Source organism: Ostrea edulis, chromosome 2 (assembly GCF_947568905.1).
Source record: "Ostrea edulis chromosome 2, xbOstEdul1.1, whole genome shotgun sequence".
Taxonomy (NCBI): domain Eukaryota; kingdom Metazoa; phylum Mollusca; class Bivalvia; order Ostreida; family Ostreidae; genus Ostrea; species Ostrea edulis.
Window position 1 is genome coordinate 103,034,276 of NC_079165.1, and position 19,395 is coordinate 103,053,670.

General features: G+C 36.3%; 1 protein-coding gene across 1 annotated transcript; it reads left to right on the forward strand.

Annotated features, from left to right (window-relative positions):
• The first annotated feature begins 1,787 nt into the window (after window positions 1–1,787).
• Window positions 1,788–16,461, forward strand: LOC125678950 (galectin-6-like). The gene is made up of 7 exons (XM_048917775.2): window positions 1,788–1,938; window positions 2,243–2,331; window positions 5,445–5,646; window positions 8,479–8,673; window positions 9,394–9,482; window positions 9,926–10,142; window positions 13,597–16,461. Exons 1-7 carry the CDS (start codon window positions 1,906–1,908, stop codon window positions 13,711–13,713), a joined length of 942 nt encoding a protein of 313 aa, XP_048773732.1. The 5' UTR covers window positions 1,788–1,905; the 3' UTR covers window positions 13,714–16,461.
• The last annotated feature ends 2,934 nt before the right edge of the window (window positions 16,462–19,395 follow it).

The following is a 19,395-nucleotide window of genomic DNA, read 5'->3' on the forward strand; positions in this document are numbered from 1 at the left end:
CGAGGCGAAACGACAGTAAAACAAAGATTAGTAACTTTTCGCCCCGAAATAACGAAATGACGACAAAGTGAAAAGTCGAAAAAATACACGCGAAAAGACGATAAAGAAAACTCACAAAATAGTGACCAATTTTGTAGACTTTTCGCATGGCATTTTGTTGTCTTGTCGTTAATTCGAGGCTAAAAGACGACTACACTCCAGCTGTTCAGGTTTTGATCGAAGTTTTCTTCTGAGTTTGTTGTTCAGGACTGGCAATCCTCACTGAGATTGCTATATATTTGACTCAAAACTAGGGACTATGTTTGCAGGCATCAGGGCTTGACCATACATGTACATCAGTGCCCCATGCATCTGGGGGCCTAGTTTCCTCCGAGACCCTGTGGTTCCGTCAGGAGCCTTAGGGTACTCAACTTCCATCAACCACTCGAAGGGTATCACACGTTTTTTTTTTCTATAGAAAGGCTATATACCTAGCAAAGAAGGAGTTGTAACACAGTCTGCTCTCCCTCCACAGTCTGGACTGCCAGCCAGGGTGATGCGGAAAGCAGGAGTGCATGACAATTATAGCTAGACACAGACTGCATACACAGGACGCACCCAATAGACATTGGGTAGACAAAACTAGATATTTAACAGTTAGATAGATTATCAAAGTTTAATTACATTTGTAATTTTGGAAAGTATCGTTATTGACAACGTTATGAGTTTATCATTTAAGAAAGGCTGCACAAAATACCTCTGCATATCTATTGCACAGTAGCAATTAATATTGAAATACATATGTAACTAATCATTCACAAAAAGCAACATGATTGAGTGCACAGGAACCGGTAATGTTGTCTGTAATAGTAAAAACAAGAGGCCCATGGGTCACATCGCTCACCCGAGTCACCTTGGTCTATATTTAAAGATTTTCTCTATATATTCGCATGTAAAACTTTGGTTCCTATTCTGGTCACAACCTAACCCCGGGGCCACGAGTTTTTACAAACTTGAATCTGCATTATGTCAGGAAGCTTTCATATGTAAATGAATTATGTACAGACTTTTCTGGCCTAGTGATTTTTTCAGAAGATTTCTAATAATTTTCCCTATTTATTTGTATGTAAAACTTTGATCCCCTTTTTGCCAAGTTTGGTTGAATATGGCCCATTGGTTCTGGAAAAGAAGTCGAAAATGTAAAAAGTTTACAGACGACGAACAACAGGCGATCCTTGAACTTTCAGCTCAGGTGAGCTAAAAGCAGTAGGGGATGGTATGGCATAGACCCGTACTATTATCATTACAGACTAAATTACCGTTCCTGTGCGTGTTGATTGTTTCTGTTTTAGATACATATGTACATCTATATATGAAAAATGCAATTAGGATGGCATATGTTATGTAGAACCATTGATACAGACGTGCAAATAAAAGAGTTTACATGTAACATTTGAAAGATTGCACAAAATACATCTATCATCACAGGGTTTTGACACAATCTAATATATATATATATATATATATATGTATATATATATATATATATATATATCTTCACCTTACATATACCAGTTTGCTCAGATTGTATCAAAGCCCTGTGTCCATCATTACACTGATTCGCGTATCAATTGGGAAAAGATAACGCGCTTCTGGCGAGAGATTGTCCAGCGTATCGTGAAGGCAAAGAGCAATAACTCTAGTTTAAAAAAAAACCAACAATCTCTACCCAGAGTTATCGTTCCCGCTACGCTTTACTAGTGTTGTAGCATAGCGTAATACGCCCTCTGGTGAGAGATTGAAAAAAGCCTGGTTCAAAACGAAAGTACGTTTGCTGATTTTCCGAAAATATTATAAATTAGGTCATTCTTAGAAACACCAAAGAGAAAGTAGAATTGCGCATTTTAGTTTTTTCTACATCAAAATATGACCCAAACATTAGGAAGAGTGGACAATCCGGTGTGTATTTTGATTATATTGAATAAGATGTATCTTATTATAGTGCTTGTAAGTTATCAGATTGTGCATACTGATTTTCATGTCGGACATGTTTTGTACAGCTGTTGTACACGATCATGATAAGATGTAGATGTATAGGCGTATATATTATTTTGTCAGTTGTCTTTTCTCATGCCTTTAACTGTATTTTAAAATAAATTGGATTTCAATCAATGCATAATATACCATCATCACTGGCAAACATGATTGTAAGATGTTGTTTAATGAAGATGTGAGGCATTATTTGTAATTATAAACATTGTAGCTCCTGCCATTTGAAGGAGATATTCCTGGGGGACTTCAGCCGGGAAAACAAATCTTTATCCAAGGAAATATCCCGCATACTGCTGATGGGTAGGCTGTAATTACATGGCTGTATCTTTAAAAATACACTTATCAACATTTCGCTGCGAGTTACGTCCCTTTGCAAGGTCAGCAAATGGTCAATTGGTAAACAACTAAGTTTTCCTTCTTTACATTACCAAAGGTAAGACGTTAAGGTAGTACTCTACATCGTCATAATGGCTGACTTCCTGTAAAAACATGGATGAAAAAATCGATATCAGCAATATTTTACTTTTCCTTTTCCTTATCAATACCTAGCCGACTAGCTCAGTAGGTTTGAATACCGACTGCTGAACTGCAGGTCGCAGGTTCGAGTCCTGCAGGGGTTTTAATTTTTTTCCAAATTACTTTCTACTAAAACTGCATTTTTTGACAAAATTAAGTAAATTTGAAAATTTTCAACTTCAAAATATTGTTGTACATATCCTCCACTTTTCATCCACATCAAATTTCTCTGGTGTAGCATAACTCCTTAATACCGTGAATTTTAACTTTCAAGCTCTCTTGCAAGTTAATGGATTGTCCCACCCTGTGGCATCATTGTAGTTGACTGCAGTTGATGGAAAAATAACAAATGTCAAAGCTACAGATAGATGGTGCACAAGGGATGTAACTAGCGCGAAGTGTTGATACATGTGCAAGACCAATTTTATACCATTATCTACATTTTTTGTATTACCCTTGGTCTAGGCCAAATATTTAATAACATTAGGCCTACTTGGTCCAGGTCTTGACACACTTGTAGTAAACAAAATTAGAATGTGAATATTTTTATTCATGAATAATTTATGTATTGCTTGATAATTGGAACAGTGTGTGAATTACAATGTCTATAGAAAATCGAGTCGGTCTATAATGATCGAAATAGCTACAGACTGACTTGTCTGTAGGAATTTTGAGTAAAATACTGGTTTCCCGCTGCTTATACATATGAGAAGCAATTGGTGCATGCCCTGGAATCAAATGGAAATCGGTCAGTACAAGTTCCAGCAAGGCTAAAGTCGCAGAAAATTATGAGAAAACGAAATGTAGTAGAAGTGATTTAGATGAAGAATCAGACAGTGAAACTGAGCTGGAATTCTCAGATTTTAGAAACTGATTCTTGTATACATACATATTTTGTAGGGGTGAGTCGATACATTTAGAACTCGATTCGATTTTTGATACTTTAGTCTCGATTCGGTGATTTTCAATTCGATACAGTAGCATGTACCAAATTCTTAATAATGCTAAGATTTTTTTTATGTTTCATGGTATTTATTGCTCTCTGCAAATAAATTCTACATATTAAATGTAAAAATATTTAACGTCATAAAGCAACACTCTTATCACTTGTCCTAAAGCCGAAATGTTGCCATACTCAGGAGTTATACGTTGGGGGTACATTTTTCAATTCAACTGCGTCCATTTTGATACAGCAAATTTTACTCATACATTGAATGGACACTTTTCAATTCCATTGGCCAATCAGAAACCATGTTATCAAAAACAATGTGTGCAATGATTCTAGTTGTTGTTGTTGTTGTCGGTTCCTTTTTATTTCCGTGCAGTATCACGGGTAGTGTCCGCACTAGTGGGCCCCCTTCCAGGTATCTGTCTGGCTGCACGCATGGCAGATCTCCATTCTTTCCGGTCTTGAGGGTCGGCAATTGAGAGCTTCCATTCTCTACGATCTTTCTCGGTCAACTCTCTCCAAGCTAGCATTGGCCAACCAACTCTACGTCTCCCTGGAACTTGTATATTTAAAGCGCACTTGACTGCACTGCTGGATCTGACAACGTGGCCATACCAGCGGAGTCTCCTTTCCCTTAAGATGAGGTCGAGGTCGTCGATGCCAAGCCGCCCCAGCAATTCAGTTGAACTTACAGTGGCCATATCTTCAGGCTTGATGTTACATATCTGTCGTATCATGGCCCTGTCATTGCGTAGTAGGCGATGAAGATTTGGCTTGGTCAGTGCCCAGGTCTCACTGGCATGGAGCATAGCGCTCCGTACACAGGTGTTATACACTCGACCACAGGTCTTATATGACAGGTGGCGTGATGTCAGGACTGGTAGCAGCTCCCTGAACTTTTTCCAGGCAGTCTTCACACGTGTAGTGGCTGCAAGGTCACAGCCACCAGCTGCGGAAAGCATGTCTCTGAGGTAGCAGAAGGAGCCTACAACCTCCAACTTGTCCATACCAACTTGGATGTCACTCTGTGGCCTGCCGTCAAGGGGGCGAGCAGTTCCTCTGCATCTTGAACATCTGAAGTCAGGGTCCACAGACAGGCGCACGAGCCCACTGCATTTCTTGTGCACCCAGTGCTTGCAGCCATTGCAGAAAATACTATTGCTGCCTACACCTGTACGACAGACAGCACACAGGAAGTTGCCCGAGTCCTGAAGTAGGTCAAGACCCGTACTGCAGATCATGATCTTGGTTTTGCCTGCATTCACTCTCAGTCCTTTGCTTTCCATAGCTTCTTTCCAAGTCAGAAGCCTCTTGACACATTCATCCAATGAGTCAGTAATGATAGCCAGGTCATCTGCATACAGATCCTCCCATGGAACACCGGTGCAAAATTTGCGTGAAAGAGCCTCAAGTACGATGATGAAAAGCAGAGGGCTGAGTACAGACCCCTGATGGACTCCGACCATCACAGCAAACTCCTCACTGTAGCCATCACCAACGCGGACACAGCTACGGGCATTTGCATACATCCCCTGCACCAGACGCACAATCCACTCTTCCACACCAAGTTTTCGCAGTGCCCACCAGATCACCTTCCGAGGGACACTGTCAAATGCCTTTTCGAGGTCCACGAACGCCATATAAAGCCGTTTGTTCACTGCAAGATATTTTTCTAGAACCGTATCAAACCAAAACAGACCCAGAATAAATCGAACATCGAATCGAGACCACTACATTTTTGTATATGGTGATTTGGCACACATTGCCATGCATTGTTTCACCCCTAATATGTTGTGCTACATGTGTCTGATTGTGTGTATATAGTTAGTAACTATTTTGCTTTAATCTTAGGACTCCTGATGTATAATCCAGGTGTACAGTGCCCCCTTTGGGCTTCTTAAATGAGTTGCAGTCTATTTATCAGTTGTTACTCATCTTTTATTGGCAGAATTGGCATTAACTTTAAGTGTGGGAGGAGTGAGGCTGCAGACATTGCCTTCCATTTCAATCCGCGGATCAGCCAGAACTGTGTTGTACGGAACACACTGCAGAACGGGTCATGGCAACATGAAGAGAGACATGGTGGAATGCCGTTTCATAAAGAAAAACCATTTGAAATCATATTCTTGGTGGAGGAGAGTCACTTCAAGGTATGATTTAGAAAACATGTCTTTTTAGCTCACCTGAACCGAAGGTTCAAGTGAGCTATTCTGATCACATTTTGTCCGGCGTCCGTCTGTTTGTCTGTCCGTCTGTCTGTAAACTTTTCACATTTTCGACTTCTTCTCCAGAACCACTGGGCCAATTTCAACCTAACTTGGCCAAAAGCATACTTGGGTGAAGGGCTTTCAAGTTTGTTCAAATGAAGGGCCATGTCCCTTTCAAAGGGGAGATAATCACAAAAATGCAAAAATAGGGTGGGGTCATTTAAAAATCTTCTTCTCAAGAACCACTGGGCCAGAAGAACTGAAATTTACCTGAAAGCTTCCTGACATATTGCAGATTCAAGTTTGTTCAAATCATGGCCCCCGGTGGTAGGATGGGGCCACAAGGGGGGATCAAAGTTTTACATACAAATATATAGGGAAAAACTTTAAAAATCTTCTTCTCAAGAACCACTGAGAAAGAAAACCTGAGATTTACATGAAAGCTTCCTAACATAATGCAGATTCAAGTTTGTTCAAATCATGGGCCCCTGGGGTTGGATGGGGCCCCAAGGGGGGATCAAAGTTTTGCACACAAATATATAGGGAAAAACTTTAAAAATCTTCTTCTCAAGAACCACTAAGCCAGAAAAGCTGAGATTTACATGAAAGCTTCCTGACATAATGCAGATTCAAGTTTGTTCAAATCATGGCCCCCGGGGGTTGGATGGGGCCACAATAGGGGATCAAAGTTTTACATACAAATATATAGGAAAAATCTTTAAAAATCTTCTTCTCAAGAACCACTGAGCCAGAAAAACTGATTTTTACATGAAAACTTTCTGACATAGTGCAGATTCAAGTTTGTTCAAATCATGTCCCCTGGGGATAAGATGGGGCCCCAAGGGGGGATCAAAGTTTTACACACAAATATATAGGGAAAATCTTTAAAAATCTTCTTCTCAAGAATAGCAAAGCTGTGATTAATCATATTTATATGGAAGCATCTTCAGGTAGTGTAAATTCAAGTTTGTTCAAGTCATGCCCCCAGGGGGTAGGGAGGGGCCACAATAGGGGTTCAAAGTTTGACATTGAAATATTTAAAAAAAATATATGTTCAAAAATCTTCATCTCAAGAAGAGCATAGTAATGATTAGTCATTTTAATGTAAAAGCATTATCAGGTAGTGCAGATTAAAATTTGTGGAATTCATGGTCCTCTGGCGAAGGTTGGGGCCACATAGAAGATCGATTTTTTTTTTGATTTTTTTTTTTTTTTTTTTTACATGGGAATATATAAGGAGGAGTGTTTAAGAAATTTTACATGGGAATATATAGGAAAAAATGTAGATAAATTTTCAATTTTTTCTGCTCTTGTTAATTTTGCATCCAAATAAATCTAGTGATATAATTTCATTTTTGTCTTCATTTATAAATTAAGAAGAAGAAAACTCGCCGTTGATTCCTTTTGAACAACTTGGTGAATATCATTAATCTTGGCACCAAAAATCTTTGACTGAAGGGCATTCAATTGTTATAATTACACACTTAATGCACATATTTACAACGTGTATGACCCCCTATTGATTTTCTGGTCACACCTGCCATGTTGGGTTTAAAACATAAACACTCTTTTCTCAGGTGAGCGATGTGGCCCATGGGCCTCTTGTTTTGTGTATAAAATTTGTGTATGGATGGGAATGTAATATGTAATTCATTGTGACAGAGAAAAATTCAATGCATTTTTATTTGCTGATGAGAGATTGGTTGTTTGGAATGTCATTTCTTTTCTGGAGTCTCTTATATAGAAACTTCATCAGTTGCAGTTACAAGTTTTGACCTATTGTACAGTATTAATTCGGGAGTACATTTAGCTGTGAGCCCAGTTCTTTGTCGAACAATTGCTCACCATGACATGGGGACCCATCATTAGAACCCACAGGTTTTCTCTCCGTTACACTGCATTGAATTGAATGCAGCAGTGTAATAGAGAGAAATCTTGGGGGTTCCTACGATGATGGGGACCTTGGTTTTAAAAAGTCTCATCCGAAAGACTAGTGAGGTTTACTCCAAATGCCAAACGAAGGAATAAATGGTACTTGTTTTAATGTCTCAGGTTTGTCGTGACTTAGGATCCACCTTAGACCCCCTGCACTGTGATGTAAACTGTTTATGATTGACATTTACAAAGGAGTCAGGGCTCAACATTAACTTTTTTTCCTACTTGTCCATTCGGACAAGGGACAAAAATATTTACTTGTCCCAACTTCAACTTCACTAGTCCGAAAAAATTTCAAAAAAGATCTAATATTGTCAACTTCAAAACTGTATTTAATTTACTTAAAGATATAGTCCATGTTTATACCTGCTTGATTGATTTTTGATCTTATTCTCTTGATAAAAACAACAAATACACAAAACAAAATTTTATCTAGACTTCCTGTCTTGAATCAGTGACTTCGTAAAATCAATGGATGGTTGAAAGCAGTACGCAATAAGTGAACACCGATCCCGATCGAGTGTGACTCAGCTAGCTTACATAGCGATTGATATCGGGATCAAAGTTCATTTCTCATGCATTACTTCTGACTCTGAACTACCGATAAACTTTTCACCAAATTGTTTGGAGACACCTTTACATAAAAAAAGCACTTGTCCAATCGGACAAGTACCCATTAATATTCACTTGCCCGAAATGTTTTTCCACTGGTACCGGACAAGCGGACAAACGTTAATGTTGACCCCTAGGAGTAAAACAGATGTATTAGGATGTTTGTATGATTGATATCTTTTTATCCTTTAATAGATAAAAAGTTCTTATTTTGATGTCACTTTGAAGGTAGCAGTGAATGGAAAGCATTTCACAGAGTTCCAGCACAGAATCCCACTGCACAGAGTCCAATCCCTTCAGATTCCACCGGGCGTGTCCATTTTCTTCGTCAGATTCGATGCTCCGTATTCTGTGGTACCCAGCATGAGTTATCCGTCCAATACCAGTTACCCGTCTCAGATGCCAGCTCCCATCTACAACCCAGTAAGTGTCCCGAAGATCTAGTTATTCTGTAGGGGTGGGTTACTACACAGGCATTATGATGCAGTACATATCCCGATACATCAATACGGTATGATACATGTATCTCAATATTATAACAAATTGTAATATTGTATCAAAATGAGTATTTATTTGTCTTTTTGACAATAAATCAGCAAAATATGATTGAAATATCAAATCATGTTTGCTCTGAAATTAATAATGTTTCCAAATCCATGATTTATATGTCCACAGTGTGTTCTCAACATCAGGCTTATGTTTATCGTTTTATGCACCGGTAGCCATTTTAAATTGCATCATCGGTATTCAGTTCACCAATTGAAATACATCTTGTATTATATGTACATTCATTTTCCTATTCCAGATGTTTTATAGGTACATGTAGTTCATGTATTGTTTTGTAATGATACAATGCCTGTATTGTAAAGCATATCTTAATCATCTTAATGAGATATATAAGCATGATGTGTAGTGGTGTATTGGTACATGTATATCGTCCCACCTCTAATTTTTGTAGTTTGTCAGTTTTCATTTAACATCATCACAATATGCTCTGGAAGTCCACACACTGCAGATATGTGTCACTTATTCTGGACATATTTTAGTGACAGTTGAAATCTAGTCAGTGTTGTGTTGCTGTGCAGGTCCAGAATTAATTTTGTTTGTTGTTATGTCGAAAACATTGTTTGATCTACTTTACAGCCCATCCCTTACATAGGACTGATCCCCCCAAGTGGACTGCAAGTGGGCAAACTCATCATGATTTCCGGAATAACTAGAGGAGTAGACAGGTATGGCCCTTATACACACAGTCACTCTCCTCAAGACTGTTAGCGCAGTATTGATTATAAGAAATAAATGTCAAGGGTTTTTGTTTTAATGGGGTATATACAAACAATGGTAGTATTGGGTACATAATTAGTGAAGCAGTTTATGCCGAAAATTACCCCCCCCCCCCCCCCCCCCCCCCCCCCCCCCCCCCCCCCCCCCCCCCAGTGGCTATGCTTCCATTGTGTGTATTTCAAGAGAGAAAGACTTTATCACATCACTAGAAAAGCAAGCTCTAGCAGGACAGTATAAGTTCCCTTTATACTGACCGCTACAATATTTTGTGGGGTAGAGGTTGTATTTAATACAATACACTGAAACAGCACAGATTTATTACTGACAAAACGCTGTTAAACATTTAGATATTTCAGTTTGGTGTTGTGATTATTTATAAAATGATTGACAGGTTCACTGTGAACATCCAGGAAGGCCCAGCAGATTCGAAAAATATAGCCTTCCATTTTGACGTCCGATTTCATTGTGGGAATTGCACTATGGAAATCATTCGAAACAGCCTGTCAGGCGGTACCTGGGGGACAGAGGAGAGACACAAGCCATATTTCCCCTTCAGACCTCAGGCCAACTTTGACCTGATGATCCTGTGTGATCCTCATACATTTAAAGTAAGTGTGAAGTACTCATAGGTTATTGGCTTAATATTGTCAAAGAAGTATGTCTGTCGGAGGACATTGCAGGGTTAAGCGCATTGAGCTTGCGAGACGTGCTCCTGCACAAGAACAGAGGGCAGGTGTATTTCCCAATATTCAGTCAATAACCTTTTCATTACATATTTTTCCAAGTTCTATGCACTTCGAATTCTAGAAGCATACATTTGTCTATATTTTCAGTGACAAGCAAAGTGTTTATGTCCATTACTATTTGTAAATAGATATTACTTCATGACCATCAAGTTGTGCAAGCAGATGTGACATCAGAATTAAGTGAAAGTAAACCATGGTTATTTACAGTGCAGGCTTCTATGGCTAAGTAAGAGCCCAGGTACTCTCTTTAAGGAATAATATCAAAATACATGAGAATGTTTTGTAGTGTATATTGTAAACAGGTGTCAGGGTCCTATGATTTTGGTGACCTAAAACGGAAAGGACTGTTGTCCAGGGCAGTGTTCAAAATTAGTGTCAGCCCTGCGCCGACATACACATTGAAGGACTCGCTAATAGTACGACCAAATGGGTCCTTCTCATAATTTTGGGCTGACGCGTTTGCCGAAAATAGAACTTTACAATGTCCATTGGTTTATGCATTTAGATTACCTAGTTTATATCAATCCAGCATTTTGATTGGATTTGTTGAAATAAATGAACCATTGAGCATCTTTAAAAGAAATTACGTACTATGAGATTGGTAAAACTAGTTAATTGTATCATGATAGAATCAATCGTGCTTTTCATACATATCTATATGGTATTTCAAATTAAAATCTAATTGAATTTTAAACTATTCATGCCCATTTAAAACTCTGTTATGTCACTGATAATGTTTGACTGTTTCATACTGTAAATACTTGTGACAGACACCCTTCGTGAAATGAACTTATTTTAACCAATCTGGTAGGGAAACAATGTGGCGTTGCAGCTGACGATCTCGGTGAATAACAATGACTACTATTATGACCAGAATACCTTAATTAAATCACTTATTTACTGAGATCATCATGAACCTGTTCGAATAAAATTCTGAAATCAATTTCAAGTCTTTATTTTTCAAAAAAAAAATGTGATGGGTAATTTTTGGACCTACTTTGCCTTGGAAGGACTCATGTAGACCCTTTTGCTGTGGGTCCTTTGGTCCCATTGGAAATAATTTTGATTTTTGAACACTGCTCCAGGGTTTGACACTAAGGCACGTCCGACCAACTCAGTCTACTAAATGATGGGGCAGGTCGGGTAAATTGTCTATTTACTAGTCCGACTGGTCATGTTGAAAAAATAAACAAGAAACTTCAAACCATAAGATATCTTATTCTTAACTACGAAAATAACTGTAAAGAGTTGGTGAGCAATTATGAACCGTGTGATGAGATAATCTCAATTTCTACTTCTAATAAATAAGTCGCGATCGGAAGTGATGCTTTACGACATCTACTGGATGATGTGTGTAAAGTTATGTTTCGGATAAACGGATATAAATTGAATTCATTTTCATTTTTAAAAAACCACCAGTTTATTTGAATTAAATATAAGAAAGTGTTTATCAAATTAATAAATTATGTCATAAAGAGCCATTTTTCAGTGTTGACAGAATATTATGTGCGGGAATGTCTCTATATTCAAATACGATTTCTTGTCCTCAAGGAAAGATGTCCCAAAAAAGGAAAAGGTTGGGAAGAAACAAAGCAGGGCTTATGAAATAAAAATTTTAAAAACCGGTTGAGATCATTTTATTCTAAATGGACTAAAGAATTTCCGTGCCACGTAGAATTTAAAGAAACAGAAAATGTGATTGCAAATAAAAGCATCAAATTGAATGACAAGACTGAAGATTTTTTGAGATAATCAAATAAGGTTAAGTTCAAACTTAAAGTTTGTTATTTGAAGTAAGTATTTAAATATGGAGAAACTATCATTTTTTTCTGTACAGTTGGTCAGGGCAAGTGGATGTGAGTTCAGATCTAGTAAAAATCATTTGAAGTAGCCCGACTGGACTAGTGCTCAAAACAGTAAACGTCAAACCCTGTAGTCATAAGATTTTGATATCTAAGGTTGTGTTAGCTTATTTTTTAAAATCATACACAAGTGACAGGCTTGTTACTCCAAATTTACATTCATTAAAGGATGATAAATTTCACCATATGATTTTGATATTATGAAAACTCTTTTTTCTTACATTTGCAGTACCCCCCCCCCCCTTTCCCCCACTAAAATTATTAAATAAAGATTACACTGCTTAATAACTGAAAGTTTCCCTAAAATATGATGTAACTTTTGTGTCATTTATTGAAAACTAGAAGAAAAAACAGATCACCAATACATTATGAGAATGCATGAGTAAAAATTTATTTGTTTGACCAGATTCGACTATGGGGTGGTCGTCATTAAAACAATGATGCATGAAATACATGTATGTCTTTTGAAGTAAAACAAAACGCTGCTGACACTGCAATAAAAAATGCAAATGGTTTGTACATATTGTGGATTTGCCATCTGTATTTTTTATTGAAAGAAAAGAAAAGATTTTTTTCATTATTACAGGATTTATTTATTATTTCATTTATTCATGGGTTTCAATTAATGTGCAAAAGATTCATTTTGTTTAATTATTCAACCATTTCTAAATGCTAATAAAATATAGAAATGTGTTATTAAGATAAAGACAAATTTATTTGAAAAGTGGAAATCTAGAGACAAAATTTCCACTGTCTTCATTAACAATGTTAATACAGTATCATTTTGTCTGAAAGTGACACATACATCTGTATAGGCCCTGAAGATCAGGTGGGGTTTTTGTATGTTGTGTATGTTTTTGTATGTTGTGTATGTACATGTATGTTTTTGCATGCTGATAAACACCTGACTATAATGATAAAATTACTTGGATGCCATTTTAATAAATATTTTCCAGATGACAGTTCAATATTATTTGAGCTTAAGCAAAGAAACTTCCTGTTTAAATTCTATCAAAACAACGACCTAATTGTATGATAAGGTCGTGTATAGAAGGTTTCCAGATGATAAGATATCCCATTAAATATTATTCGAGCCTTTATGAAATTTCACATGCAGAGTATTGTTTGCTATCGAAATGTCAAAGGTCAAGGTCACATAAAGTAACAACTTCTGAGCCATTACATCTGGACATTTAAAAAAAAAGATTATGGAAATACTCATGAATTATGAATTCCCACAGACTGTCAAAACTAGGAAATAATTGTACTGTGGTTCTGGGGTAGAAGTTCGTTAATATTATTAATATGGTGGACGAGAGCACGATGTCCCACTGTCCTGAGATGTATACTGCATATTGGGAAATAGAAAAGGAGAACAAACAAATGGGGAAATGGAAAAGGAGAGCAAACGGATACATCGAACAATTAAGTCACAGTGTTGATTGTTTTTCCAGGTGGCAGTGGATGGGAAACACTTCACCGAGTACCAGCACCGGCTGCAGCCTCTAGGTCGTTTCCAGTATCTCGGCATCTCTGGTGACATCAAGGTCACACAGATCAGATTTCAGTGAGCAGTAGCATCAAAGTATCTTGACAGAGGTCAAGGGCAATGCATAAAATGTTAAGGAATGTGTCATCTCCACAAAACTAATGAAAATTTAACATTAATAATGTGTTCTGATGATTCAAAAAATGTCTCAGAGTGTGACATCTCCAGAAAACCAATCAAAATTATCAATGTGTTCTGATCATTCAAAAAAAAATTTTTTCTTCTGATTTTCTTTAGTGATAGCAGTATTGCATTGTAAATAATTTTATTAGTGCTAGTTTAATTTTTGGTATTGATTGTCATTTCTGTATTTTCATGATTTTAATGTTTTTGAAACAAATAGTGGCTATATGATTGTTGAATAAATTTTATTTGTTTAAAACACTGCTGCATGAACACATCGCACATAATGGACTTATGCAAACATTAAATAAGTGTACAGCCTCGGTAATGTTCAATAACTCTGTGAAGACATTTAATGATGGTATGAGAAATGGGGAAAAGATCTGAAAGTTACATTGAGTGTTTAAACTGTGTTATGTGGTAGTTTTATGGAGCATGTTTTGTGATGTATAATACACATTTTAGATTTATTTTCATCTATTAATGTGTCTGAGAAGAGCATTGTGGCCCTCTGGTGTGTGATCTACTATGAGAAATGAAAAAACAGAACAAGCAGAATGCATTCAACAATTAGTTACTGTTTATTAATTTTTTCTTAACTATTTTTTTGTTTGTCATGATTTAATTATTTGTTTTGCTTTGACATGTTCGCATTTAATTGATTCTGTGATAATTTTATAGCTCTTTTCTAATATACACTATTGAAGAAAGGCATTAATTTCAAATAATTTTGCAAATCTGGCATCATTGTCTTAAAGATACTGCTTATCACCACCACTAAGGAGGGGTTATGATTCACCTACAGAGAAAAACATTGGAGTGAGTTGACAGTTAATTTCTTACATAAAAAATACATTTGAACTTCGGCATCTCGAACACCAATATCTCGAATACCATGGATATATATCAAAGTTATTCAGAAGCTCAATCACTTATTTTTTTAAAGTATTTTACCCTCTATATCTTGAATCCTTGGATATCTCGGAAGTTTTTTCTTGGTCCCACTGAGTTCGAGATAATGAGGTTTGACTATATTGGACACCATACATCTGGACATTTTTTGGGGGGTAACAAACTTTCTAATCATTTTTTTTTTTTTTACTATAAGACATAACAAGCATTTGCTCCTAATGTAAAAAAAATATTTCTGAATTCAGTGAACCCAGCAAATTATTAAAAAAAAATTATCTACAGCATAAACGAATATATTTATGATAGTTTAACAGACAATTTAGAATTTATTCATTAATATTTTGTTCTTCAAGGGTCATTAAAAATTTTCAAAAATTATTTCTAATTTAGTTTTTAATACATTGTGCATGTATATCGTAACCAGGCAACTATTCCTCCTGCTCTCTTCACCCCTGTGTACTATTATTTTGGCACTTGGTGCAGCTAGCCATGTTCTCTGTGTATGTTAGCTTGTCATGCGTGCTTACATTAATTGCAATATACCATGCATTTAATTTTGTAGTGTATATGTGCCATACTTGCCTTGTTGTAATAACAATTTTCATGAATTTGGGAATCTCATTCAAAATATTCTCAAGTAAAACTAATCACCGTCTGTCTTAGCTGCAGATCTTTAGCTCTCTGGGAAAATATTTGGACAGATCAGAGATGATCTGTTTCAATATTTCTGTAGTTCTGCAGCTACGTCTGTCCATGTAGAATAGACCAGGAATGTCTAACTCTAGCAGTAGAAATTATTTTTAGAGTCTCATTTTTAAAAAAAAAAATTTAATTTTGGGGGCTATGATTTGGTTAAGCTGTACAAATCTAACAGATGGGAATGGAACAGCATGAAGGCAAGATCCCGGTGGCATGGGAAGAGTTCTGTAACTACGTGTATATTGAATATTCTCTCCATATTGATATTCAGTTGTACCATGGAGTAACAATTTTTTATATTCAGAGTTGGAGTTTGTTTTTTGTTCGGTTTTTTTTTGGGGGGGGGGGGGTCACTTTTCTTTTTCTGTTCTGTTATACTCTTAGAAATGCATAAAAGTAAATTCTTACAAATTCCAAAATATCAATTGTTTTGAAACAAAGGGTTTTGACACAATCTGAGCAAACTGATATATGTAGTATATAGTGAGTATATTCTATATATACCAGTGTGCTCAGATTATATCAAAACCCTGTGTTTTGAAACCAATGATCTCTTCCCAACACTTTCTTACCCTAAATATTTTAGCTTGCAAGCCTTTAATTCTTCCCTGCATATTTCTTTACTCTAAAAGTGGTTCTCTAACGTAGTTTTATTGGGTTTCTCTTCTCTTTGTACAAAATAAATGCTTTTATTAGTCATTAATATACATTCCCATGCCATGGAGGTTTTGAAGAAAAAAAAGAAGATTGTCATCGCTTTCACAACTTGTTTACCTTTAAGCTATCGATTGTTCCTATTTTAGATGTTTTATTACGGAATTGATTGAATATTTAAATCAATTATATGTTATAATTTGATGTTGAAATGGCACTGTTTTTGATTTCTAAAATCCATAGATTTGTTTGGTTTACTTATTGTTTTGCATCCTATTCGAGAAGTTATCGCTCCTATAGAGACGTCATCAATGAATACTGTATGCAGATACATGTGCTAATATAAAGGTTGTAGATTTAATAAATACAATTTCCGATTCTTTCTATTGTTAATTTGTTTTTTCTAAAGACGGAGCCTAGTCGATTGCTGGCATCTATTGTTCAGTATTCAATATAACGCCCTATATGACTATAAATAACCACTCCAAAGCGCTGCACACAATAAAAATGATACAGCATGTTATAAAAGTAGTAAAAGGAAATTATAATAGCATTAAGACAGATAATATCAAAACAATGCTAGAAAAACATCAATAATGTGAAGTAAAATTACTAAAATCTAAAACATGATGTGCATGAAAAAAGTTCCACGCCGTACAATCAAATGATATAAAATACAATAGTTGAAATAAATATACAATTATATACACTTGGAAAAAGTCATGTTAAAATGATGGTAAAGAAACCATACAGATTTAACCACCTATAATACTAATAATATGCAAGTCTAGAAAGATGTGTTTTTAAATGTTTTTTGAAAGTGTTCAAATTCTGACAACGGCGGAGGGTATCAGGCAGAGAGTCGCACAACGAAGAGTGGTCTTTGTTCCTGGTTTTTAATGTCAGTCCAGTATTTCTCATAATATTGGCCTGCTCTTAATAATACTGGACTATGTTCAGTACAGTATGAAAAATAAAGTAGTCATGACAAAGAACTGACGTCACAACAATGTTTTAAATTCACATAATCCTTGACAACTGTAAAGAGGATTGAGTACTAGATGTGTGAGGGTAACCTTGTACGTTTTAATGGAACCATATGGAAACAGGCGCTTGGTATGGCAGCAGCTACACTCTGGAAGAAAACATTTATTATACATCAAATACAATATTCAAGGCGTGAAATATTCCAGTAAATTATACGAAATGAGTGTTTCATGTATAATCCGATTTTACCGTATATGAAATCGTTTAGGCACCACAGTTATAAATCCATGTCACAATCATTCATTTAAACACATGCACATTAAAATCACCAATTCACTGTTACATCCCCGGCAGTGATGTTTATTTCTTTTTCTGATCCATAGGAAACACTTTCATTGAGCTTCACTTTCTTCGGCTCCGGCAGGGACACTGGACGGTTTCTGAATCAAATCACTTACACTCTATAATTGTTCCTCGGAGGTGCGTTTGTAGTTGCGAATCACAGATGACCTGTAACCACTTTTTTCCGCTATAAGTTGCTCGTCAATACCCGCAGCATATAGGCGTGTAGCGGCAGTAGCCCAAAGAGAGATTTGTAATCCTGCCTCTTTAACATTTTGGCTACAATCTATTGCAGTTGATGTACCCTGACTGGGACGTCGTACCATACATTCCCCTTAGGAGCGATTTTTGATCTGAGATAAAATGCATTGCATTTTCCACTTCTGGAGCTACAAATGATTAAAAAGAAATTTGTATACAACAAAAATGAAACAAGCAAAATAAATAATGTGCAAAAAAATTGTTAATATATTTAGGAGAATCTGTCGAAATAATGAATAATCTTACCGCAAACTCATGTACTTTTCAATCATCTGAATTCATTTCTTCAAGGCACCCGGACTAAATGCTAAAAGAGGGCTGCGGCTTCTGTTTTTATACCAGTTATAGGCCTACGTGTCAGTATCATATCAGGGTTCCCAGAAAGGAATGTGGGAAACCAATGTTTTGTTTTTTCTAAAAGATTCTTTCCGAACACCCTTTACGTAGCCTCATTCACCCAAAAAAGAAAACCAGTTTTGTTGAGTACAGTCTTCAGACAATAGAAGCATTCGAATCGCTTTCCATGAAGAAGTTTTTTTGTGAATTAAAGACAAGAGTTGACCTTGTGTGCCATTAAAGTTTATGAATTCCTAATATATTAAATATTAAAAACAAATAAGAAACGAAAGGTGTAAATATTTCTGTCTATACCAATGTATATTTGTACGTGGGTTTTTTGCCTTTAAATGCATTTGTTTTTAGATAGAGCAATGTTTTAAGTAAGATACAAGACTCCGATGGTCAATTGTGTCAGATACGGGACTGATCACTCGCCGCTACACGGCTCGTGCCAGTCCCGTATCTGACATAATAGACCATCTTCTGTTTTTAGTAAGGGATACAAGACTCCGATCGTCTATTATGTCAGATACGGGACTGGCACGAGCCGCGTAGCGGCGAGTGATCAATCCCGTATCTGACACAATAGACCATCGGAGTTTTATATCTTACTTAAACATTGTTCTATCTAATAACAAATGCATTTAAACGCACACAAAAAACAAAAAAAAAAAAAAACAAAAAAAAAAAACCACGTACAAATAATCATTGGTATTGACAAATATATTTACACCTTTCGTTTCTGATTTGTTTTTAATATTTGATATATTAGGAATTCATAAACTTTAATGGCACAAGAGGTCAAATCTTGTCTTTAATTCACAAAAAACTGTTAGCTCATCATTTCAATTGTCATAATACGGTACTCCTCAAAACAGGGTTTTGTTCTTCATGGAAAGCGATTCGAACGCTTCTATTGTCTGAAGACTGTACTCAACAAAACAGGTTTTCTTTTTTTGGGTGAATGAGGGGACGTATAGGGTGTTCGGAAAGAATGTTTTAGATAAAACAAAACATTGATTTCCTACGTTCCTTTCTGGGAACCCTAATAATATGATACTGACACGTAGGCTTATAACTGATATAAAAACAGAAGCCGCATCCCTCTTTTAGCATTTAGTCCGGGTGCCTTGAAGAAATGGACTCCATGACTACCCTCTTACTCAAAATAAATTTCGCGATACTACTACGGATTTAGCAGACGAGAATTCTGATGCTATTTGGAATGATATTCTGGATTTAGAGGAAGGAAGAAACCAAATTGAACTTTGACCTTAAAAGTAACTGTTTTTCTGATATATCAGATGCAGACAATGACCTCTTAGTTCAGGCCTCACAGGAAATAGAGAAAGTGGACAATTTCGAGCGATTTGCATTGCCTTTACAG